General features: G+C 46.6%; 1 protein-coding gene across 1 annotated transcript in view; it reads left to right on the forward strand.

Annotated features, from left to right (window-relative positions):
* Positions 1-24960, forward strand: part of LOC144593035 (desmoglein-2-like) — a 39714-nt gene that overhangs the window by 1192 nt on the left and 13562 nt on the right. Inside the window, exons 2-7 of the mRNA XM_078398447.1 lie at positions 4490-4595; positions 6600-6802; positions 16382-16507; positions 17505-17666; positions 22681-22825; positions 24357-24508. Of these exons, the coding sequence (XP_078254573.1) occupies positions 4490-4595; positions 6600-6802; positions 16382-16507; positions 17505-17666; positions 22681-22825; positions 24357-24508 (894 nt within the window). The remainder of the gene's footprint in view (positions 1-4489; positions 4596-6599; positions 6803-16381; positions 16508-17504; positions 17667-22680; positions 22826-24356; positions 24509-24960) is intronic.

The raw sequence follows: 24960 nt of genomic DNA on the forward strand, positions 1-24960 counted from the left end.
CCAGTCATTGAAAGTAGGCATGCAGGTGCAGCAGGCAGTGAAGAAAGCGAATGGTATGTTGGCATTCATAGCGAGGGGATTTGAGTATAGGAGCAGGGAGGTTCTGCTGCAGTTATACAGGGCATTGGTGAGACCACACCTGGAGTATTGCATACAGTTTTGGTCTCCTAATCTGAGGAAAGACATTCTTGCCATAGAGGGAGTACAGAGAAGGTTCACCAGATTGATTCCTGGGATGGCAGGACTTTCACATGAAGAAAGACTGGATAGACTCGGCTTGTACTCGCTGGAATTTAGAAGATTGAGGGGGGATCTTATAGAAACTTACAAAATTCTTAAGGGGTTGGACAGGCTAGATGCAGGAAGATTGTTCCCGATGTTGGGGAAGTCCAGAACAAGGGGTCACAGTTTAAGGATAAGGGGGAAGTCTTTTAGGACCGAGATGAGAATTTTTTTTTTCACACAGAGTGGTGAATCTGTGGAATTCTCTGCCACAGAAAGTAGTTGAGGCCAGTTCAATGGCTATATTTAAGAGGGAGTTAGATGTGGCCCTTGTGGCTAAAGGGAGCAGGGGGTATGGAGAGCAGGCAGTTACGGGATACTGAGTTGGATGATCAGCCATGACCATATTGAATGCCGGTGCAGGCTCGAAGGGCCGAATGGCCTACTCCTACACCTATTTTCTATGTTTCTATGTAACATATGATAGTCCCGCCATTCCAGGAATTAACCTCGTGAACCTACTCTGCACACCCTCAATAGTAAGAATGTTAGTAACTAATGTTAAGCTTGTGAGAGGATGGTTCACTTGCCTGAGAACAGCTGGGAAGAAACTGTCTCTGCATCTGGAGCTGTGTGTTTTCACACTTCTGTATCTCTTGCCTGATGGGAGAGGGGAGAAGAGGGAGTGACTGGGGTGAGACTGGTCCTTGATTATGCTGGTGGCCTTGCCAGGCCACCGTGAAGTGTAGATGGAGTCAATGGGAGGGATCTGCTATGCCATGCCTTCCTTTGCCAATTAAATCTACCAATTTACAAAGTACAAGGATGTGTAAAAGCTTGTTTTATCCTGTTTCATTCTGAAAGCTCCAAGTTCCTTTACAAGGATGTTGACAAGACTCGAGGGCCTGTGCTATACAGAGACGTGGAGCAGCCTTGGAGCACAGGAGGGTGACGAGTGATCGTATAAAGGTGTATAGGAACATGAGAGGAATAGATCGGGTAGACACAAAGAGTCTCTTACCCAGGGTAGGGGAATCAAAAACCAGAGGACATAGGTTTAAGGTGAGGGGAGGAAAATTTAAGAGGAACCTGAGGGATAACCTTTTCACACAAAGGTTGGTGGATGTATGGAACGAGCTACTGGAGGAGGTAGTTGCAACATTTAAGAAACATTTAGACGGGTACATGAATAGGATAGGTTTGGAGGGACATAGGCCAAACATAGACAGGTTGGACTAGTGTAGATGGGACATGTTGGTCAATGTGGGCAAGTTGGGCTGAAGGGGTTGTACCACTCTATGACGTTAATATTACCCGACAACCACATTGATGCGGATGACAAGAAGGCACACCAGCACCTCTACTTCCTCAAGAGACAGAGAACATTTGGAATCTCCAATCTCTCTTACAAACTTATGCACCCATCGGATAGTTTAGTTTAGCATCACAGTTTAGGGTTGCATCACAGTTAGATTTGGGATCAGCTCTGCCCAAGACCGCAAGAAGTTGCAGAGAGTTGTAGATGTAGCCCAGTCCATCACACAGACCAGACTCCCCACCATCGACTCCATCTACACTTCACGCTGCCTCGGAAAAGCAGCCAACATAATCAAAGCGTCTCAACCCGTCATCCATCTCTTTTCTCCAGAGATGCTGTCTGACCCACTGAGTAACTCCAGCACAGCACTTTTTCTCTATTTTTGGTATGAACCAGTATCTGCTGCTCTTTGTTTCTATAATCAAAGACTTGTTCCACCCCTGATCATTCCTTCTTCGCCCCTCTGGGTGACAGACAGGTTAGCGCGAGTGGGCGTTTCAAGGGGCTACCAGCGCCTGTGATCTCAATATGGTGCATCGCTCACATCCAGCAGAAGGTACAGAAGCTTGAAAACATGCACCACCTGGCTCAGAAACAGCTTCTTCCCCTCTGCTATCGGGCTTTTGAACGGTCCTTCCACAAGCTATCATAGTCCGACTCACCTCTACTCCATTGCGGACTTTGGACTTTGTTGAGAAACAAGGAACTGCTGTTGCTGGTTTACAGAAAAAGACCGTGCTGGATTAACATCAGCAGGTCAGGAGAACGTGGATAGGTGACAATTCAGGTGGGGACTCTCCTTCAGAATTTGTCTCTGGAACTGATGCGCTACAATGCTGATTTATTCACAAAATGCTGGAGTAACTCAGCAGGTCAGGCAGCATCTCGGGAGAGAAGGAATGGGTGACGTTTCGGGTCGAGACCCTTCTTCAGACTGAAGAAGGGTCTCGACCCGAAACGTCACCCATTCCTTCTGAAGTACAGTGATAAACATTGTTTTGCAGGTTATCCAATACGATCAGATATACGATACATAAATGCAATCAGTTACAAACTCAAGTACAATAGGTAGAGCAAAGGGGAAGATACAGAGTGCAGAATATAGTTCTCAGCATTGTAGCGTAAGAAAATAACTGCAGATGCTGGTACAAATCGATTTATTCACAAAATGCTGGAGTAACTCAGCAGGTCAGGCAGCATCTCGGGAGAGAAGGAATGGGTGACGTTTCGGGTCGAGACCCTTCTTCAGACTTCTTACGCTACAATGCTGAGAACTATATTCTGCACTCTGTATCTTCCCCTTTGCTCTACCTATTGTACTTGAGTTTGTAACTGATTGCATTTATGTATCGTATATCTGATCGTATTGGATAACCTGCAAAACAATGTTTATCACTGTACCTCAGTATATGTGACATTAATAAACTTAAAACTGAACTGAGACGAATGTGCTGGAGGAACTCAGCTGGTCGGAACACAGAATAAAGTGCTACACCTAGAATCTATTCGATTCAGAGATACAGCGTGGAAACAGGCCCTTCGGCCCATCGAGTCCATGCTGACGGTACACTGGTTCTATCCTGCAAACTAGAGACAATTTACAGAAGCAAATTAACCTACAAATCAGCATGTTTTTTTAATGTGGGAGGATAACCACAATACCTGGAGAAAACCCACACTGTCACAGGTAGGACGTACAAACACTGTACATGCTGCTCCTGTGGTGTGGATCGAAGCAGCTCTACCATCGTGCCACAACATGTATAAATAGTTTTATCTAATCTGTTTGTATAGCATGCAAAGCAAAGCTTTTTACTGTACACGTGACAATAATAAACCTAAAGCCAAATGGAGATCAAAATGCTGGAGGAACTCAGCTGGTGAGAGACCAGAATAAGGTGTTACATGTACACCGATGAGCCAAAACATTATGGCCACTGACAGGTGAAGTGAATAACATTGATTATCTTGTTACAATGGCACCTGTCTAGGGGTGGGATATATTAGGCAGCAGATGAACAGTCATTTCCTTGAAGTTGTGTTGGATGCAGAAGAAATGGGCAGGAGTAAAGACCTGAGCAACTTTGACGAGGGCCAAATTGTTATGGCCAGACGACTGGGTCAGAGTATCTCTGAAACGGCAAGGCTTGTGGGGTGCTCCCGGTCAGCAGTGGTGAGTACCTACCGACAGTGGTCCGAGGAGGGACAAACCACAAATCGGCGACAGGGTGTTGGGCGCCCATGGCTCATCGATGTGCGAGGGCAGTGATGGCACCAGGATGCACTGTGGGAAGACGACAAGCCGGTGGAAGGAATGTGATGCTCTGGGCAATGTTCTGCTGGGAACCCCTGGGTCCGACCATTCTTGTAGACGTCAATTTGACACGTGTCACCTATCTAAACATTATTGCAGACCAGGTACAGCCCTTCATGGCAATGGTATTCCCTGATGGCAGTGGCCTCTTTCAGCAGGATATGCGCCCTGCCACACTGCACACATTGTTCGGGAATGGTTTGAGGAACATGATGAAGTGTTCACGGTGTTGCCCTGGCCTCCAAGTTCTCCAGATCTCAATCCGATTGAGCATCTGTGGGATGTGCTGGATCGACAAGTCCGATCCACGGCAGCTCCACCTTGCAACTAACAGGACTTGAAGGATCTGCTGCTAATGATTTGGTGCCAGATACCGCAGGACACCTTCAGGGGTCTTGCAGAGGCCATGCCTCGGCGGGTCGGTGCAGCTTTGGCGGCACACGGAGGACCAACAGCAGGTGGTCATAATGTTTTGGCTCATCGGTGTATATGCTGTCTCAGGAAGAATTGTGGACCTTTGAAGAAGGGTCTCGACCCGAAAAGTCACCCATTCCCTCTCTCCTAGATGCTGCCTGACCTGCTGAGTTACTCCAGCATTTTGTGTAGACCTTTGAACGTGTGTCTTCTCTTTCCAGATCTACTGCGCAGTTGTACGGTGCGACTGCCAAAGAGGTTTCACCAGGAGTAAAGTTAAGACGTTTCTCGCTCCGCAAGTTACCAAAGGCCAAGCGGTTCTGACAGGTGAGTGAATCACTGATGTCGGAGGTGCTGTTTACATAGACCTACAAAGCACCTTGTGTTTCTTCACACCCTCCCCAATGAGCAAGCAATTGCCTTGCAAGTCCCAATACTGTGGTTAGAGTTAGAGTCATACAGCAGGGAAACAGGCCCTTCAGCCCAACTCGTCCACACCGGCCAAGTTGCCCCATCTACACCACTCCCACCTGCCCATACCCTTCTAAACCTGTCCTATCTATCTCCCTGTCCAAATGTGCTTTAAATGTTGTGATAGTACCTGCCTCAACTACCTCCGCTGGCAGCTCATTCTATATACCTACCAAGGAAACTCAGATACGTTCTGTTCAGTCTAAAAAAGGGTCTCAACTCAAAACGTTACCTATCCATATTCTTCTGCCAATCGGCTTGTTTCTGTACTATACATACATACTCCAGTGCTTTGTGCCTTTTAAATGTTATATTACTTGTCTCAACTACCTCTAGCAACTCGTTCCATATACCCACCACCCTCTGTGTGAAAAAGTTGCCTCTCAGGTTCCTATTAAATCTTTCACCTCTCACCTTAAAGTTTGTCCTCTGGTTCTTGATTCCCCTACTCTGGGTAAAGGACTCTGTGCATTCACCCTATCTATTCCCCTCGTGATTTTGTACACCTCTATAAGATCACCCTTCATCCTCCTGAACTCCAAGGAATAGTCTCAAACTGCCCAACCTCTCTATTGCTCAGGCCCTCGATTCCTGGCAACATCCTTGTAAATCTTCTCTGCAAAATTCCCTATCTATATAATATGTTGTAAAGTGATGGGATTGTGATCTTTGGAGTGGATACAGAGAGATTGTTTCCAATAGTGGTTAAAACCATGAATGGAGATTGTCATTATCACAAAATCAAAAAAGGCACAAAGTGCTGGAGTAACTCAGTGGGTCAGGCAGCGTCTCTGGAGACATGGATAGGTGGCGTTTCATATTGGGACCCTTCTTCAGACTGATTGTAGTAGGGGGGGAAAGAAAACTGGAAAAGAGGTGGGGGAAGGACAAAGTGTGGTGAGTGATAGGTGGATACAGGTGAAGGTGGGGGGGGGTGGGGTTGATGCATGGTCAAAGGCCAGAGATGAAAAGACAAAGGGGTGTAGGATAAACAGAGAGAAGAGGAGTGAAATGTGAACCCAGAGGGGTAGGATATAGGTGGAAGTGGATGGGAGGGAGTAGAAAGGACAAAGGGATAGTAGGAGAGGGGGGCAGGTCCTGACCTCATGTGCTGTCTGTACAGAGTTTGCACGTTCTTCCTGTGACAGCGTGGGTTTTCTCCAGGTGCTCCGGTTTCCTCCCATCTTCCAAAGAGTGCGGGTTTGTGGGTTAATTGGCTTCTGTATGTTGTCTCTAGTGAGTAGGATGTGAAACTGGGATGACATAGAACTAGTGTAGGCATGATCCTTGGTACCGCAGGGCCTGTTTCCACACTGTATCTCTAAACTAAACTAATTTACTGGTTCAGTGGATATTCGTGTGCTTTGGGGTAGGTTTAGGTTTAAGTTGATTATCGTCACCCGCACTGCGACATTGTGGAGAACTTTGTTTTGCATGCGATCCAATCAGATCAGATATACCATACATAAATCCAATCGTCAAACTCAAGTACAATAGGTAGAGCAAAGGGGGAGATACAGAGTGCAGAATATAGTTCTCAGCATTGTAGCGCATCAATTCCATAGTCCAATGTCCGCAATGGGGTAGAGGTGAATCGGTCAGTGCCCTAGCTTATGGAAGGACCGTTCAGAAGCCTGATAACAGAGGGGAAGAAGCTGTTCCTGAGTCTGGTGGTGCGCGCTTTCAAGCTTCTGTACCTTCTGCTGGACAGGAGCGGGGAGAAGAAGGAATGACCGGGGTGGTACAGGGACAAATCTTTGATTATGTTGGCTGCTTTTCCGAGGCAGCATGAAGTATAGACGGAGTCAATAGTGTGGAGTCTGGTGTTGATGGATTGTATTTGTACCTTCCTACATCCAGTTCCGCTTCGTGACTGTGGTTTGGGGGAAAACATTCGGTGGAGCACCAGTAACGGTGACTTTGAAGTGCACAACGACGGATCCATATTTGCAACACGGACTCAACTTATGGAAGCGAACCGTGAGTTTGAAGTGCGGGCGGCTGATTTGGACACTGGTGAAACATGGACGGTGGATGTCCTGTTAATATCCTCAAGGACAGAGGTAAGAGATTGATGGACCCAAAGCTTTTGACTGTACCCAGAATTTAGTTTATTGTCACATGTACCGAGTGAAAGGCTTTATTGCGTGCTAACCAGTCAGCGGCAAAATAATACATGATTGCAATCGAGCCGTCCACGATGTACAGATACAGAATAAAGAGAAATGTTGCTGTCGGAGATTTAAAAGGTGGAGCGATTGTAATGCGTGATTGCAGATCCACTTCTGTGACTCGCACACACACAGTCGCCTGGCCTGGGCGCCATCTTGGATCAGGGACCTTATTTTGTGATCTGTGGGAACTGTTGTAGAATCTGTGGAATTTTGGAAGATGACAACCAATAATGTCTCTCGCGCCTCCAGACATCTGGTACACATGTTATCAAGGCCTGACAATATATCGCCTTTAATTCCACCAATACTAATTTTCATCCTTCTGTTAATTTTGTTGAGTTCCTTATTCACTCTAAACCTAGGGCTCCTCATTATTTCTGGGAGATTTGTCTCCTTTTATAAAGGCAAACTTACAAAATACAAACTTAACTTCTCTGCTATTACCTGTTTCTTCAGTACAATTTCTTCTGTCTCTGTGACTGTACCCAGAGCTTTTCACTGCACCCAGAGCTTTTCACTGTACCTCGGTACTCGTGACATTAAACCAAACCAATGTAAACTCGAATGTCTATGGGTCTTGGCCATATGGGTGAGAAGGAAGGTGGTGAGATTGTCGTTGGTTTGTGAACCAGGTGCCCAGTTGAGGTTGCCCGGTGAGTATCACTTAAGGGTGGCACAGTGGCATCTCCGGAGAACATGGATGGGTGATGTTTCGTGTCGGTAGAGAGGAAGGTCAGGACAGAGAGTGGGTGCCATTACCAGCCATGCTTTGTCCAGTGTCTCTTCTCGCCCAGCCCAGCTTATCATCCCTTCCATACCTCTGGGTCTGAAGAAGGATCTCGATCCAAAACATCACTGGAATTTAGAAGGATGAGAGGAGATCTTATTGAAACGTATAAGATTATTAAGGGGTTGGACACGTTAGAGGCAAGAAATATGTTCCCAATGTTGGGGGAGTCCAGAACAAGGGGCCACAGTTTAAGAATAAGGGGTAGGCCATTTAGAACTGAGATGAGGAAAAACTTTTTCAGTCAGAGAGTTGTGAATCTGTGGAATTCTCTGCCTCAGAAGGCAGTGGAGGCCAATTTTCTGAATGCATTCAAGAGAGAGCTAAATAGAGCTCTTAAGGATAGCGGAGTCAGGGGATATGGGGAGAAGGCAGGAACGGGGTACTGATTGAGAATGATCAGCCATGATCACATTGAATGGCGGTGCTGGCTTGAAGGGCCGAATGGCCTCCTCCTGCACCTATTGTCTATCACCTGTTCATTTTCTCTAGAGATGCTGCCTGACCCGCTGAGTTACTCCAGCATTTTGTGTCCATTTTCGGTGTAAACCAGCATCTGCAGTTCCTTTAATAATAATAATAATAATAATAATAATAATATTCATTTATTGTCATTGCAACGAGTACAACGAAATTAAAAAAATAGCCAATCCTGACGGTGCGTACAAACATATATGCAATAAATGCAAAAACAAATAAATACATAAATACAATTAAATACAATTATGTTAAGTACAAAGATTTTTTAGTGTTGCCTAGTGCAAAGGTAGTGTTCAGTTCTCGTATGGCCCTGGGGTAAAAACTGTTCTTAAGTCTGTTTGTTCGGGATTTGATCGACCTGAAACGTCGACCAGAGGGCAGATGAACAAACAGACGGTGGCCGGGGTGGGATGGATCTTTTATTATTTTGCCTGCTCTACTGAGGCAGCGTAGGCTGAACAGGTGCTCCAGAGAGGGCAGTGAGCAGCCGATGATCTTCTGGGCCGTCGTGATGACCCTCTGAAGGGCCTTCCTGTCCTTTTCTGAGCAGCTGGCATACCATGTGGTTATACAGTATGCCAGCACACTCTCAATGGAGCAGCGATAGAAGGACAACATGAGCTTCTCCTGCAGGTTGGTTTTCCTGAGGATCCTCAGGAAGTGGAGTCTCTGCTGTGCCTTCTTTACTGTGGTGATGGTGTTGGTAGACCAGGTGAGATCCTCTGCGATGTGCGTACCCAGGAACCTGAAAGCTGGTACCCTTTCCACACAGACCCCATTGATGTAGAGTGGGTCGTAATCTCCACTGGTTTTTCTAAAGTCAATTATAAGTTCCTTTGTTTTGGAGGAGTTCAGGACCAGATTGTTCACTGAACACCATGCTGCCAGCCTTTGGATTTCATCCCTATAGGCTGTCTCATCTCCTTCTGAGATGAGTCCAACCACAGTCGTGTCATCCGCGAACTTGATGATGGTGTTGGTGGGATGGGTGGGGGCGCAGTCGTGAGTGTAGAGGGAGTAAAGGATGGGGCTCAACACACAGCCCTGTGGTGAGCCGGTGCTCAGTGTAATGGTGGAGGAGAGGTGAGGGCCTATTTTGACGGTCTGGGGGCGGTTGGTCAGGAAGTCCTTGATCCATTGGCAGATGGTTTAGGAAAATCCAAGGTCGGAAAGTTTGGTGACCAGTCTGCTCGGGATGACCGTGTTAAAGGCAGAGCTGAAGTCGAGGAAGAGCATCCTCACATAGCTCCCCTGGTGTTCAAGGTGGGTCAGTGCAGTGTGAAGAGCAGTGTCGATGGCATCCCCTGTAGACCTATTTGCTCTGTAGGCAAACTGGTGTGGGTCGAAGGTGGGTGGGAGGCTGGCTTTGATGTTTCTACACCTTTCTTCCCCTCCCGCCCCTTTACAATCAATCTGAAGATGGGTCCCAACCTGAAATGTCAAGAATCCTGAAATGGTTGACTCTACTAAGTTTGTTAACTCTACCACTTAGTCTAGTTTAGAGAAACAGCATGGAAACAGGCCCTTTGCCAACTGAGGGTCCACGCCCTCCTACGCTCACCCATACACAAGTCCTGCACACTAGGGACAATTTACAGAAGTGCATTAACCGACAAACCTGCACGTCTTTGGAGTGTGGGAGGAAACTGGAGATCCCGGAGCAAACCCATGTGGTCACGGGTAGAATGTAGAAACTGTACAGACAGCACCTGTAGTCAGGATCGAACCCAGGTCTCTGGCGCAGTAAGGCACCAATTCTACCGCTGCGCCACTGTTCAGTTGCCAGGGTGTGTCTACTGGGGAGAGAATGGATCATTTGCCCAACCTCCAATGTCTCCTGGGTAAACAGGAGACAGGTTTCCACAGCACATGACCGTAATCTCCTGCCCATCCCAGGGCTTTCATGGATAAGACTTCCGGCGATGTAGTCATGACTAAAGTCCAGGAAGAGAGTGGATTCAATTGTCACATGTGTGAAGTGCAAAGCACTGTGAAATTATTTTCTTCCAAACAGTCCAGCCGAGCTTTGACATATCATCCCCGATTAGCAGTTGTATAGACATAGTCTACTGAGCGCGCATGCAAGGGGCATGGGAAAGATGCTGGAGACAATTATTAAAGAGTTAATAACGGTGCATTTGAATAGCAGTAAAAGGATAAGTCCAAGTCAGCATGGATTTATGAAAGGGAAATCATGCTTGACTAATCTTCTGAAACTTTTTGAGGACGTGACAAGTAAAATGGATGAAGGGGAGCCAGTGGATGTAGTGTATCTAGACTTTCAGAAAGCCTTTGATAAGGTCCCGCACTGCTATACCATCTTTAACAATCAACTCACATATCTTCCCCACTACCGATGTAAGGCTAACTGGTCTATAATTTCCTGTTTTCTCTCTCTCTCCTTTCTTTAAAAAGTGGGGTTACATTGGCTACCCTCCAGTCCACAGGAACTGATCCAGAGTCAAGAGAACATTGGAAAATGATCACCCAATGCTTCCAAGATTTCTAGGGCCACCTCCTTGACTACTCTGGGATGCAGACCATCATGCCCAAGGGATTTATCTAGGACCACCTCCTTGACTACTCTGGGATGCAGACCATCATGCCCAAGGGATTTATCTAGGGCCACCTCCTTGACTACTCTGGGATGCAGACCATCATGCCCAAGGGATTTATCTGCCTTCAGTCTCAACAGTTTCCCTAACACCATTTCCTGACTAATATGGATTCCCTTCAGTTCCTCCCTTGAGTGTAAGGGACCTACATTTGTCTTCACTAAACTTATCTTTTTTACATATCTAAAGAAGCCTTTGGAGTCAGTTTTTATATTCCCGCAAGCTTTCTTTCATGCTCTTTTCTCCCCCTCTTAATTAACCCCTTTGTCCTCCTCTGCTGAGTTCTAAATTTCTCCCAGTCCTCCGGTTTGCTGCTTCCTCTGGCCAATTTATATGCCGTTTCCTTGGATTTAACACTATCCTTGACTTCCCTCGTTAGCCACGGTTGCACCACCTTCCCCATTTCATTTTTTCGCCAGACAGGGATGAGCAATTTTTGGAGTCTTTAAATCTTTGCCATTGCATTTCCACCGTCAACCCTTTAAGTATAATTTGCCAGTCTATCCCAGCCAATTCCCGTCTCATACCTTAAGTCTCCTTTCTTTTAAGTTCAGGGCCCTCATCTCTGAATTAACCGTGTCAATAACTAGATGTGCTGCAGGACCAGTCTCTCGAAGCACTTTGTGATGACCGGTGTGAGTGCTACCGGACGGTAGTCGTTAAGACCGCTGATGACAGACTTTTTCGGCAGTGGGATGATTATGGCGGACTTCAGGCAGGGAGGGATGGTGGATTTTAAAAGGGACAGGTTGAAGATTTTTGTGAAGACCTCAGATAATTGGTCTGCACATTCCCTCAGCACTCTGCCCGTCACACCATCGGGGCCTGCAGCTTTCCTGGGATTCACTGCTCTGAGCACGCGCTTAACATCATACTCCTGCACAGTGAAGGTGTTGCTGTCAGGTGCTGGAGAGGGTGTAATGTCTGCCACTGTAGCTTTCACCTCGAAACGAGCAAAGAAACAGTTAAGTTCCTCAGCCAGCGAGGCGTCGCCGTCGGCAGTCGTGCGGTTGCTGGTCTTGTAGTTGGTGATGTGCTGGATGCCTTGCCATACCCGCCGTGGGTCATTGTTGGAAAAGTGGTCCTCAATCTTCCTCTTGTAGGACGCTTTGGCATCCTTGATGCCTCTCTTCAGGTTGGTTCTAGCAGCACTGTATAGAGCTCTATCACTAGACCTGAAGGCGGTGTTATGGTCCTTGAGGAGAGACCTGACATCCTTTGTCATCCAGGGTTTTTGATTGGGATACAACCGGATGCGTTTGTCGACGGTGACATTGTCAACACAGTTTTGGATGTAGCAAAGTACAGTTGATGTGTACTCCTCCAAGTCCTGATCCTCAAAAATATCCCAGTTGGTCCTTTCGAAGCAATCCTGCAGCTGCGAGGAAGCTCCTTCAGGCCATGTCTTAACAGTCTTTATGCTGACTGGAGCTTTCCTCCTGAGTGGGGTGTATGCTGGAGTTAGAGGAATATGGACAGGTGATCTGACTGCCCCAGGTGTGGTAGTGGTGCTGACCTGAAACCCTTCTTAATATTTGAGTAAACCTTGTCTAGTGTGTTTTTCCCCCTGGTAGCACATCTTATGTGTTGTTCAAGTTTCGGGAGAACTGACTTTAGGTCTGCATGGTTGAAGTCCCCGGCTATGATGTGGGCTGCTTCTGGATATGTGCTCTGTTGTGAGTTTATTGCACCGAGCAGGTAGCCTAAAGCTGTGCTAGCGTTAGCATTCGGTGGGATGTAGACTGCTGTTACTATAACCCCTGTAAATTCGCGAGGAAGGTAAAAAGGCCTGCATTTAACTGTTAGGGACTCCAGATCAGGAGAACAGTGGCTATCTATGATTTGGATGTTAGTGCACCAGCTGTTGTGCACGTAAATGCATAACCCCCCCCCCCTTGCTCTTACCGGAGTCGATGTTTCTGTCCCAACGAAACGCTGTACGCCCGGCTAGCTCAATGGCTCCTTCTGGGATAAGTGGATGAAGCCATGTCTCTGTTACTAAGAGAATGCAACAGTCCTCCACGAGTTTGTTTGCTGATATCTGTAGTTTTAGTTCGTCCATTTTGTTGATGATGGATCTGGCGTTGGTGAGAAACATGCTGGGTAGCGGTGGTTTGTGTGGCTGTCTCTTTAGCTTGGCAAGTATACCGGACCGGCATCCTCGCTTTTGCTTCCTGTTTCTCCTCCGCCTGCGACGCCTGTTCACGCCGACAACTATCCACGGAGCGCCCGGTGTCCTGGCTATCTCTTCCGGTATATTTCGCGGGTGTGGAAATTCGTGCACAAGGTCCCGATTGCACTGGAATCCGATGATCAGAAGGTCCTTTCGGTTGTAGGTAGGATTTGCCTGATTTTCCTGGTTTGCATGACTAAAATTGACTAACAGACATAACACAGATAACACACATAAAACGCACCGAAAGGGAGAGCTGTGAGCCGCTGCGTCCGTGCGCGCCGCCATCTTCCGCAGTAATGGAATGAGCTGCCAGAGGAGGTGGTTGAGGCAGATATTATGAACTACATTTAAAAGACATTTGGACAGGTACATGGACAGGACAGGTTTAGAGGGATATGGGCAAAATGCGGGCAGGTTGGATGAGTGTAGATGGCATAGTTTGGTTAGCGTGGGCAGGTTGAACCGAAAGGCGTGTTTCCACGCTGCATGACTTATGTCTCTATTCCTGCCCTTCCCACTGATACGATCTGTTTACCCAGGTGCAATCCATTCACGCAGTGAAACTAAAAACTTGATTAGCTGCTAAATTAATTCGATCAAGCATTCATACACAGTCTCGCTGGTTAGTGACGTGACCTTAAAACTATGCCCTGTAATAGATTCAGAGTCATACAGCACGGAAACTGGCCCTTTGGCCCAACCTGTCCCTGCTGCCTGATCTACTGAGTTACGCGAGCACTTTTTCGTGGGGTTTTTTGGTACGTTTGTCCAACCTTTCCTATCAGAACTTTTCACAAATACTTAAGGCCGCAGCTTTAAGATTAAACTAGACGGGCCTGGAACCGTTGGGTCCAAATCTACCAGTGGGCCCGACAACGCTGCCCCAACGGACGATCCGTAGACCCATTGCCGGGCAGGGAGGTTAGGGCCCAAAGCTCACCTGCATTGGTGTAGCACCGTCCCCTCCCCACCCTCACCCATTCCATCCCCCCTCAACCCCCCTTTACCTTCCTTTACCTTCTTCCCCCCCCCCCCCTCACCCACTCCATCCCCCCTCAACCCCCTTTATCCACCCCTCCTCTCCCCCCCCTCCACTGTCAGGGGCTCTCTGGCCCTCCCCTCCCCTCCCCCCCCCCACCCCCTCTCCCCCCTCAACTCCCCTTATCCTCCCCCTCCTCCCTCCCCTCCCCCCCCCTCCACTCTTAGGAAACATACATATTAACCTCTCCTGCGGGCAACTCTCCCGCAACTGACGATCCATGGACCCGTTGCCGGGTGGGAAGAATCCCCCGGAACCATGGGCGGGCGAGGGGGGTCAGGGAAGAGGAGAGGGAGCCACGCACCTCGGCCCCGTGTGGACAAAGCGAGCTGTGGGCCCGAAACCTCTCCTGCAGGTCGGCGGCGACGGCCATCTTGTTGGACCTTCTGCTGCCGTGCTGCACCATGGGAGGAAGGTCAGGCGTGGGGCACACCGGGACGGGCGCCAGTCCTCCCGCTGGTCCTCCCGGCGGGGGGGAAGAGGCGGTAGCGCATTTATTACAGTTTATTAGGTTAATTGTTTTTAAAAAGTAATAAAACTTGATTTATTGAGACCGCGGGGGAGTGGTGAGTAGGGTGGGCCTAAAATTGTTGCGCTATCATGTACTGTTTTGGCGGTCATTCCAGAACAAATATAAGCACAAACACACAAACCCACATACATTTAGTAATATAATAATAATATAGTCATCTCTCCTGTAACCCTCCGTCCAAATCTCCTCTGGGCCCGGCAACCCTCCCCCAACTGACGACACCCACCCACTCCATCCCCCCTCAACCCCCCTTAAAACTCCCCTGGGGCCGGGGGCGGCCGAGGGGGGAGAGGAAAGGTGAGGGTGAGCCACTCAGTCTCCGGCCCTGTGCGCAGGAGAGCTCTCTCCTTCCCCCCCCCCCCCCCCACTCATGATATAATATTTAGCCTTGCCTTTGGTTCCTAAGCTGAGCAGTCAATGTGTAGAATTACAGCTGACTCTTGGACTATTGCTGGAATCCGTAAGGTTCTGTATAGAAGTAATGGCATTTTCAAGCAAGTGTGAGGATCTCTTCCCCCCCCCCACCCTCATTGGCCTCTACTCCCGTCACTCTGGTGGGTCCCGCCCCCCTCCGAGCGGGAACCCTGCCCCAACTGCGCACGTGCGGATCCGGCGGCCATCTTACGTAACTATTAGATCAACAGGCCCGGTTGTGAGGTCAAACACGAAGGTAGCCAATCAGGACCAGCCGGTCCCCACGTGGGGGGGGGGGGGGGGAGGTGGGAGAGGCAATCAAATTTATTAAAGTTTAAAAAGTGTTTTGTTTGAAAAAATTTAAAATGTAATAATCATTTGAACCGCAGGCCAATTGTGAGTAAGGTAGGCCTAAAATTGTCATGCTTTCATGTACTATATATCGAAAACAAATATACTAATAAACACACCCACAAATATACAAGATGAGAGTTTTAGTAATAGACTAGACCAAGTTGGGCCCATTCCTCGTAGGGTTTCCATTGTGACTTGGGGAAAAAAACAACTAAATATCAATTAGATAAATAAGCTGCCAGAGGAGGTAGTTGAGGCAGGTACTTTCACAACGTTTAAGAAACATCTAGACAGGTACATGGATAGGACAGGTTTAGAGGGATATGGACCCAGAGAGTTGTGAATTTGTGGAATTCTCTGCCTCAGAAGGCAGTGGAGGCCGATTCACCGGCTGCATTCAAACAGAGTTAGATAGAGCTCTTAAGGCTAGCGGAATCAAGGGATATGGGGGGAAAAGGCAGGAACGGGGTACTGATTCTGGATGATCAGCCATGATCACATTGAATGGCGGTGCTGGCTCGAAGGGCCGAATGACCTACTCCTGCACCTATTGTCTATCTATTGAAATGCAGGAAGGTAGGACAAGTATATATGGGGCACGTGGTCACAGTGAGAACGTGGTCGCAGGGAGACCATGCAAACTCCACACAATCGAACCCTGGTCTCTGGCGCTGAGGCAGTGGCACTACCAGCAGTGACTCTGTGCCGCCAAATGTCCTGTGTCGCTTGAGTGTGCAGCCGTAGCTCCAACAGAGCAAGTAAGACCCTTAGGCTATCTGTAATCAGACTTTACTGGACTTTATCTTGCACTATTATCCACGTTATTCCCTTTATCCTATATTTGTACGCTGAGGACGGCTCGATTGTAGTCATGTACTGTCTTTCCGCTGACTGGTTAGCACACAACAAAAGCTTTTCACTGTATCTTGGTACATGTAACTTTAAACCAAGCTAAACTAAAAAGTAAAGGCGCCAGTGGGCAATGGTTCTCTGGATACCAGTTAATGATCTGCCAAATTCATGCATGGGGCACTGCCAAGCTAAAGCACTGTTTTTGCTCTGTTTATGCAGCGTGCGAGGAGAAACGCCCAAGTTATCCGGTTTCCACCAAAGAGGGCCCGGCAGAAGAGGGAGTGGGTCTCCCCTCCCATCGACATCCGGGAGCACGAGCCGCCCATGCACAACCCCATCGCCATCGTAAGCCGCCGTCACATTGACTCAGAGCCTGTGAACGCGAGGCTGCAGAGTTGACCATATCCTCCCGGTTACAGCAGCAATCACACAGACAGGGACAGAGACAGAGACAGAGACAGAGACAGAGACAGAGACAGAGACAGAGACAGAGACAGAGACAGAGACAGAGACAGAGACAGAGACAGAGACAGAGACAGAGACAGAGACAGAGAGAACTCACTGTGACTAACATTGAAATCTGGAACTCACCATTACTAACATTGAACTCTTTAGTTTAGTTTGCAGATACAGCTTGGAAACAGACTCTTCCTGACTCTCAGTCCCTCGGTATCTTGAATTTCAGCATCTTGGACTCTCTCTCTCTCTCTCTCTCTCTCTCTCTCTCTCTCTCTCTCTCTCTCTTTCTTTCTTTCTCTCTCTCTTTCTTTCTCTCTTTCTCTCTCTCTCTCTCTCTCTCTCTCTCTCTCTCTCTCTCTCTCTCTCTCTCTCTCTCTCTCTCTCTCTCTCTCTCTCTCTCTTTCTCTCTCTCTCTCTCTCTCTCTCTCTCTCTCTCTCTCTCTCTCTCTCTCTTTCTCTTTCTCTTTCTCTTTCTCTCTCTCCCTCTCTCTCCCTCTCTATCCCTCTCTCTCTCTCTCTCTCTCTCTCTCTCTCTCTCTCTCTCTCTCTCTCTCTCTCTCTCTTTCTTTTTCTCTCTCACTTCCCTTCCCCCCCCCCCCCCCCCGTCAAGTCAAGTTTATTTGTCACATACACACACACGATGTGCAGTGAAATGAAAGTGGCAATGCCTGCGGATTGTGCATAAAAAAGAATTACAGTTACAGCATATAAATAAAGTTAATAAGTTAATATAGAGAAGACAAAATGTAGTCCCAGGTTGAAGCTCCCATCCATGGGGGGTGCGTTGAGCTGCTTTGCCGCTGTTGGGGCAGTACTCACCCCCCGCACACACGTTGACGTTATGGACACAATAACATCTCCTGTGTTATTTATCTGGCTTTAGATCCGTTCGGACGGCGAAGATAGGTTGGGTGGTGGGATCACCTACCTCATAACTGGGCCGGGTGCGGACCAACCGCCGGTGGGGCTGTTTGTGATCGATTCCCGCACCGGTGATTTAAACATCACCGGCACCGTGGACCGGGAAATAAATCCCAGCTTCGTCGTAAGTCTCAGCACATTTACTTTAGAGATAGAGCGCGGAAACAGGCCCTTCGGCCCACCGAGTCTGCACCGACCAGCGATCCCCGCACACTAGTGTTATCCTACAAACACTAGGGACAATTCACAATTTTTATTGAAGCAAATTAACCTACAAACATCTGAGGTGTGTGGGAGGAAACCGGAGCACCCGGGGAAAACCCACGTGGTCACGGGAGAACAATCAAACTCCGTACCACTGTGTCGCCCTGAAATACAGTGCCGTCCATAATGTTTGGGACAAAGACCCACCATTAATTTATTTGCCTCTACACTCCAGAATTTGAGATTTGTAATAGAAAAAAACACATGTGGTTAAAGTGCACATTGTCAGATTTTAATAAAGGCCATTTTTATACATTTTGGTTTCACCCTGTAGAAATTCTTCTATGCCTGGGCATGTATGACTGTTGAAGGTACTGGCTCATTTACCTTCATTGATGATGCAACTGCTGATGGCAGTAGCATAATGAATTCTGAAGTGTATAGACACATCCTATCTGCACAAGTTCAGACAAATGCCTCAAAGCTCATTGGCCAGCGGTTCATTCTACAGCAAGCCAATGATCCCAAACATACTGCTAAAGCAACAAAGGAGTTTTTCAAAGCTAAAAAATGGTCAATTCTTGAGTGGCCAAGTCAATCACCTGATCTGAACCCAATTGAGCATGACTTTTATATGCTGAAGAGAAAACTGAAGATGACTAGCCCCCAAAACCAGCATAAGCTAAAGATGGCTGCAATACAGGCCTGGCAGAGCGTCACCAGAGAAGACACCCAGCAACTGGTGATGTCCATGAATCGCAGACTTCAAGCAGTCATTACGTGCTAAGAAAGGTCCGGCACGGTGGAGCAGCGGTAGAGTTGCTGCCTTACAGCGAATGCAGCGCCGGAGACTCAGGTTCGATCCTGACTACGGGTGCTGTCTGTACGGAGTTTGTACGTTCTCCCCGTGACCTGCGTGGGTTTTCTCCGAGATCTTCGGTTTCCTCCCACACTCCAAAGACGCACAGGTTTGTAGGTTAATTGGCTGGGCAAATGTAAAAATTGTCCCTAGTGGGTGTAGGATAGTGTTAATGTGCGGGGATCGCTGGGTGGCGCGGACCCGGTGGGCCGAAGGGCCTGTTTCTGCGCTGTATCTCTAAATCTAAAAAAAAATCTAAAAAAAAAGAAATATGCAACAAAATACCAAACACGACTACTTTCATTTACATGACATTGCTGTGTCCCAAACATTATGGTGCCCTGAAATGGGGGAACTATGTATAAACACTGCTGATGACAGAAGAATTTCTACAGGGTGAAACCAAAATGTATAAAAATGGCCTTTATTAAAATCTGACAATGTGCACTTTAACCACATGTGTTTGTTTCTATTACAAATCTCAAATTCTGGAGTGCAGAGGCAAACTGTAACCTGGCCATTCTATTTTTGCAACTAACCAGTGGTTTGCATCTTGCAGTGTAGCCTCTGTATTTCTGTTCATGAAGTCTTCTGTGGACAGTGGTCATTGACAAATTCATACCCGAGTCCTGAAGAGTGTTTCTGATCTGTCGGACAGGTGTTTGGGGATTTTTCATTATTATAGAGAGAATTTGTCTGTCATCAGCTGTGGAGGTCTTCCTTGGCCTGCCAGTCCCTTTGCGAATAGTAAGCTCACCAGTGCTCTCTTTCTTCTTAATGATGTTCCAAACAGTTAATTTTGGTAAACCTAAGGTTTGGCTGATGTCTCTTAACAGTTTTATTCTTGTTTCTCAGTCTCATAATGGCTTCTTTGACTTTCATTGGCACAACTTTGGTCCTCATGTTGATAAACAGCAATAAAAGTTTCCAAAGGTGATGGCAAGACTGGAGGAAAAACTAGGTGCTGAGAGCTCTCTTATATCTGCATGAAGGTGGCATTTAAACACACCTGAGCAATTACATACACCTGTGAAGCCATGTGTCCCAAACATTATGGTGCTCTGAAATGGAGGGACTATGTATAAACACTGCTGTAATTTCTACATGGTGAAACCAAAATGTCTAAAAATACCCTTGAATAAAATCTGACAATGTGCACTTTAACCATTGTGATTTTTCTATTACAAATCTCAAATTGTGAAGTACAGAGGCAAATAAATAAATGATGGGTCTTTGTCCCAAACATTATGGAGAGCACTGAATCTCTAAAGTTTCAAGAAAGTTTGTGAATGGCTGCCGATTTTCCATTGCCCAAAGACTCCCAGACTTGCTGTGGGTAGCGTGAATTGATGATCACCTTTCATTGTATCTGTCATGGAGCTGCACCGGACGCAAGTAGGCCCTTCGGCCCACTTTTTCCATGCTGACCAAGTTGGTATTCTGGACTAGTCCCATGTGCCTGCATTTGACCCACAGCCCTCCAAACCGTTCCAATCTACCGATCTGTCCAAATGTCATAGAACATAGAAAGGTACAGATAGACACAAAATGCTGGAGTAACCCAGCGGGACAGGCAGCTTCTTTGATTAGAAGGAACGGTTTAAACTAGCATTTGCAGTTCCTTCCGACGCATAGAAAGGTGTGGCACAGGAAAAGGCCCTTCGGCCCACAACGTCTGTGTTGAATATAATGACAGGTTCTTGATTAGTATGGGTGTCAATGCTTACGGGGAAAATGCAGGTGAATGGGGTTGAGGGGGAAAGATAGATCAGCCATGATTGAATGGCAGAGTAGACTCGATGGGCCGAATGGCCTAATTCTGCCCCTATCGCTTATGAACATGATGCCAAGACAAACTATTATCTGCCTGCACATAATCCATATCCCTCCACTCCCTGCATATCCAAGTGCCTACCTTAAACGCCACTATCGTATCTGTCTCCACCACAACCCATGGCAGCCCGTTCCAGGCACCCACCCACCGCCCTCTGTGCGTCAAAAAAAACTTGCATCTCTTTTAAACTTTGCCCCTCTCACCTTTAGGTATTTAATATTTCTATCCTAGGAGAGAACGTTCTGCCCTATTTATGCCTGTCAACACTTCTCTCAGGACTGTTGAAAGTCGTAATTGTATCGGCCTCCTCTGAAAGCACATTCCAGATACGGGCTACCCTGTGAACGAAAACGTTGCCCCTGAGGTCCCCCTTCAATCTTTCCCCTCTCACCTTAAGTCTGTGCCCTCTTGTTTGGATTCCTCTACCCTTGGAAAAAAAAAATACTTTTCACAGTCAGGAACATAACTAGATTAACTTTAAACATTCCATTGATCAGCACAGTCTATTTAATGTTTGGAAATATTTTAGCTGTTGTTTGTCGAACTTTGAGTTGCATTTGTAATCCAGATATAGTATTTGTATGAAATTATTATACTGAACAATGTTCAGTAACTAATACAGAGAGACTGGGGTGACATTATTACTAATGCAGTTGTACCAATACAGTCTGAAAATAACTAACATTTAACTAATATTCATTTATGAGTGGATTTTGGACAAATGTGAATTGTTTTCACTGGAACATTGGAAGTTGAGGGGAGAACTGGTAGAAGTTTATAAAATTATGAAAGACGTTTGGTCTAGTTTAATTATGGTGGGCCGAGGGGCCTGTTACCCTGCGGAATCTTTGAATTAAACTACATTATTTCCTTTTATTCTTGCTACATTCCCATCAATGCTTCTCTCGATCTCCACATGGGAACCGTTGGGGGCATGTGGGATGGTGGGGGGGGGGGGGGGGGGGGGGGGGGGGGGGGGGGGAAAGGAGAAGGGTTTAGATTGAGTCATAGAGTCATACAGTGTGGAAACAAGCCCTTCGGCCCAACTTGCCCCACACCAACCAACATGCCCCATCTACAAAAGACTCACCTGGCTGTGTTTGGCCAATGTCCCTCTAAACCTGTCCTCTCCCTGTAGCTCAGACCCTCGAGTCCTGGTAACATCCTCGAAAATCTTCTCTGTACCTTTTCCAAGATTTGTGTTATGGAAAATTGTGTTACAGACGGTTTTCTCGAAAGGCAAGCCATCCTTAACGTGGGATTATACTGTATCTGTTTGTCAGTGGAAACATTATAACCTTTTAACATTATTTGCTAGATTTCTTTGAAAAACATTTTTGGAGAAATTGCATAAAGTCGGGTTTCCATAGATCAGGGAGCCCTTGTACTAACCATGTAATTTAAGAGTCAAGTCAAGAGTGTTTTATTGTCATATGTCCCAGACAGAACAATGACATTCTTGTAGCAGCACAGCAGAAATTGTAAACATAGTACTCTGTAACAATATAATAAACTTAAAGAGAGATAGAGTGATAACGTCATAGAGCGATACAGTGTGGAAATTAACCCTTCGGCCCAACTTGCCCACACCAGCCAACATGTCCCAGCTACACTAGTCCCACCTGCCTGCGCTTGGTCCATATCCCTCCAAACTGGTCCTATCCATGTACCTGTCTAACTGTTTCTTAAACGATGGGATAGTCCCAGCCTCAAATACCTCCTCTGGCAGCTTGTTCCATACACCCACCACCCTTTGTGTGGAAAAAGTTACCCCTCAGATTCCTATTAAATCTTTCCCCTTCACCTTGAGCCTATGTCCTCTGGTCCTCGATTCCTGTACTCTGGGCAAGAGATTCTGGCAATCTACCCAATCTATTCCTCACATGATTTTATACACCTCTATAAGATCACATATATATATGTATACGTATGCACGCACACACACACACACACACACACACACACACACACACACACACACACACACACACACCCCCCCCCCCAACCCCAACCCCCATGTCTATGTACTTCAGAGCTTATTTGGAGGTTGTAGTGTTTAATAACCTGATGGTTGCAGGGAAGAAACTGTTCCTGAACGCTACAGTTTTCAGGCTCCTGTATCTTCTTCCCGATGGCAGGGGTGAAATGAGAGCGTGGCCATGGTGGTGTGGGTCTCTGATGATGCAGTGCAACAAAATGTGGTGAATCTTTATCCGATTACTATGTTATATAAATTTACAGCTGATAGGAAAAGCTTTGGATGTATCTGGGAATCCAGTGGAAAAACCAATTAAACTCGTTGTTAAAGTGATCGACATCAATGATAACCCTCCAATATTCACCCAAGAAATCTTTTTTGGGAGTGTTGAAGAGCTGAGTTTCATTGGTGAGTGGTTTTGTTTTTCGAGTATATCTTGTTTGAAATATTATTTGCCTTTTCATCCCCAATCAGGTGAGACTTGATAGAAGTATATTAGATTACGAGAGGTATAGATAGGGTAGAAAGTCAAAATGTTTTTTCCCAAGAGCTTTCTCCCATCTATTTTCCAGCTTTCTCTCCCCCCCCCCCCCCCCCCCCCCCACCCACCCACTACAATCAGTCTGAAGAAGGGTCCCAACCCGAAACATCACCTATCCATGTTCTCCAGAGATGCTGCCTGACCCGCTGAGTTACTCCAGCACTTTGTGCCGTTTCTGGCTCCACCTATTGTACATGAGTTTCATTTGATTGAGTTTATGCATAGTATTATTTTATCTGATAGGATAGCACGCAAAACAAAGTCCCAATTAGAACAATGAAATTCTTACTTGCAGCATCACAACAGAATCTGTAAATATTGTACCATGTAAACTAAATAAAAACCCAAATCTAAAGAAAGATACGGATTAAAAACAGGTCCTTCGGCCCACCGAGTCCATGCCAACCATCGAGCACATTCATGCTGGAGTTTGACTTGATTGTATATATGTGTAGTATTATTTTGTCTAATTGGATAGCATGGAAAACAAAGCTTTTCACTCTACCTCAGTATGCATGACAATGATAAACTCAAGCTTAAAAGTATTACATAGAGTCATAGATTCATACAACGCTGAAACAGGTCCTTTGACCCAACTTGCCCACACCGACCAACATGCCCCATCTACACTAATCCCACCTGCCTGTGTTGTACCCATATCCCTAAATCGAACCTATCTTAGTATAAATGTCTCTTAAACATTATGATAGTACCTGCCTCAATTACCTCCTCCAACAGCTCATTCCATCCACCTACCCCCTTTGTGTAAAAAAGAAAAGTTACCCCTCAAGTTCCTATTAAATCTTTCCCCCCTCACTTTAAACCTATGTGCTCTGGTTCTCGACTCCCCTACTCGGGGTAAAAGACTCATTTACCTACCTAATCCCTCTCATGATTTTTTTACACCTCCATAAGATCACCCCTCATCCTCCTGTGCTCCAAGGAATAAAGTCCTAGCACGCTCAGCCTCTCCCTATAGCTCAGGCCCTCGAATCCTGGCAACATCCGTGTAAACCTCCTCTGCGCCCTTTCCAGCTTAACAACAGGGTGACCAAAACTGAACATAATACTTTGTGTGGCCTCACCAATGTCTTGTATAACTGTAATTTTAACTGTAATTGTAACTGTATCTTTAATCGGACTTTGCTGGACTTTATCTTGCACTAAACATTCATATTATTCCCATTATCATGTATCTGTACACTGTGAATGGCTCGATTGTAGTCATGTCTTTCCACTGACTGGTTAGCACGCAACAGAATCTTTTCACTGTACCTCAGCACGCTTGACAATAAATTAAACTAAACTAAACAAAACATGTCCTCCCAACTTCTATACTCAAGGACATGAGGGATTAAACTCTAGTTCATGGATGTTAATGTTCTTTTTGCCTTCCAGGTACCCCAGTCATACGGATAAATGCAACGGATAAAGATATTGGTGAAAATGCCATAATTCATTACAGAGTCGTGGTGAACAAAATGAGTCAAATTTTTTCTTCCACATTAACTGGAGAGATCAGAGTAACAGATCCCCAACTGGACAGGGAGGTTTGTGAAAGTACTTTTGTGTTACCATACTGGAGACAAATAGAATGGAGAAACAGGCCCTTGGGTCCACTGAGTCTAAACTGACCTTTAAACCCTCATTTACCCTAATCCTACTAATTGGGGCGGCACAATAGCTCAGCTGGTTGAGCCGCTGCCTCACAGAGCCCGAGCCCCAGGTTCAATCCTGACCTCGAGTGCTGCCTTTGTGGAGTTTGCACGTTCTCCCTGTGACCAAGTGGGTTTCCTCTGGGTGCTCCAGTTTCCTCCCACATCCCAAAGACGTGCAGGTTTGTTGGTTGTGTAGGAAGGATCTGAAGATGCCGGTTTACACCAAAGATGGATACCAAGTGCTGGAGTAACTCAGCGGGTCAGACAGCATCTCTGGAGAAGAGGAATTGGTTTCAGGTCGAGACCCTTCTTCACCTACCTCTTTTCTCCTGAGATGCTGCCTT

The sequence above is a fragment of the Rhinoraja longicauda genome, chromosome 4, assembly GCF_053455715.1.
Source record: "Rhinoraja longicauda isolate Sanriku21f chromosome 4, sRhiLon1.1, whole genome shotgun sequence".
Taxonomy (NCBI): Eukaryota; Metazoa; Chordata; class Chondrichthyes; order Rajiformes; family Arhynchobatidae; genus Rhinoraja; species Rhinoraja longicauda.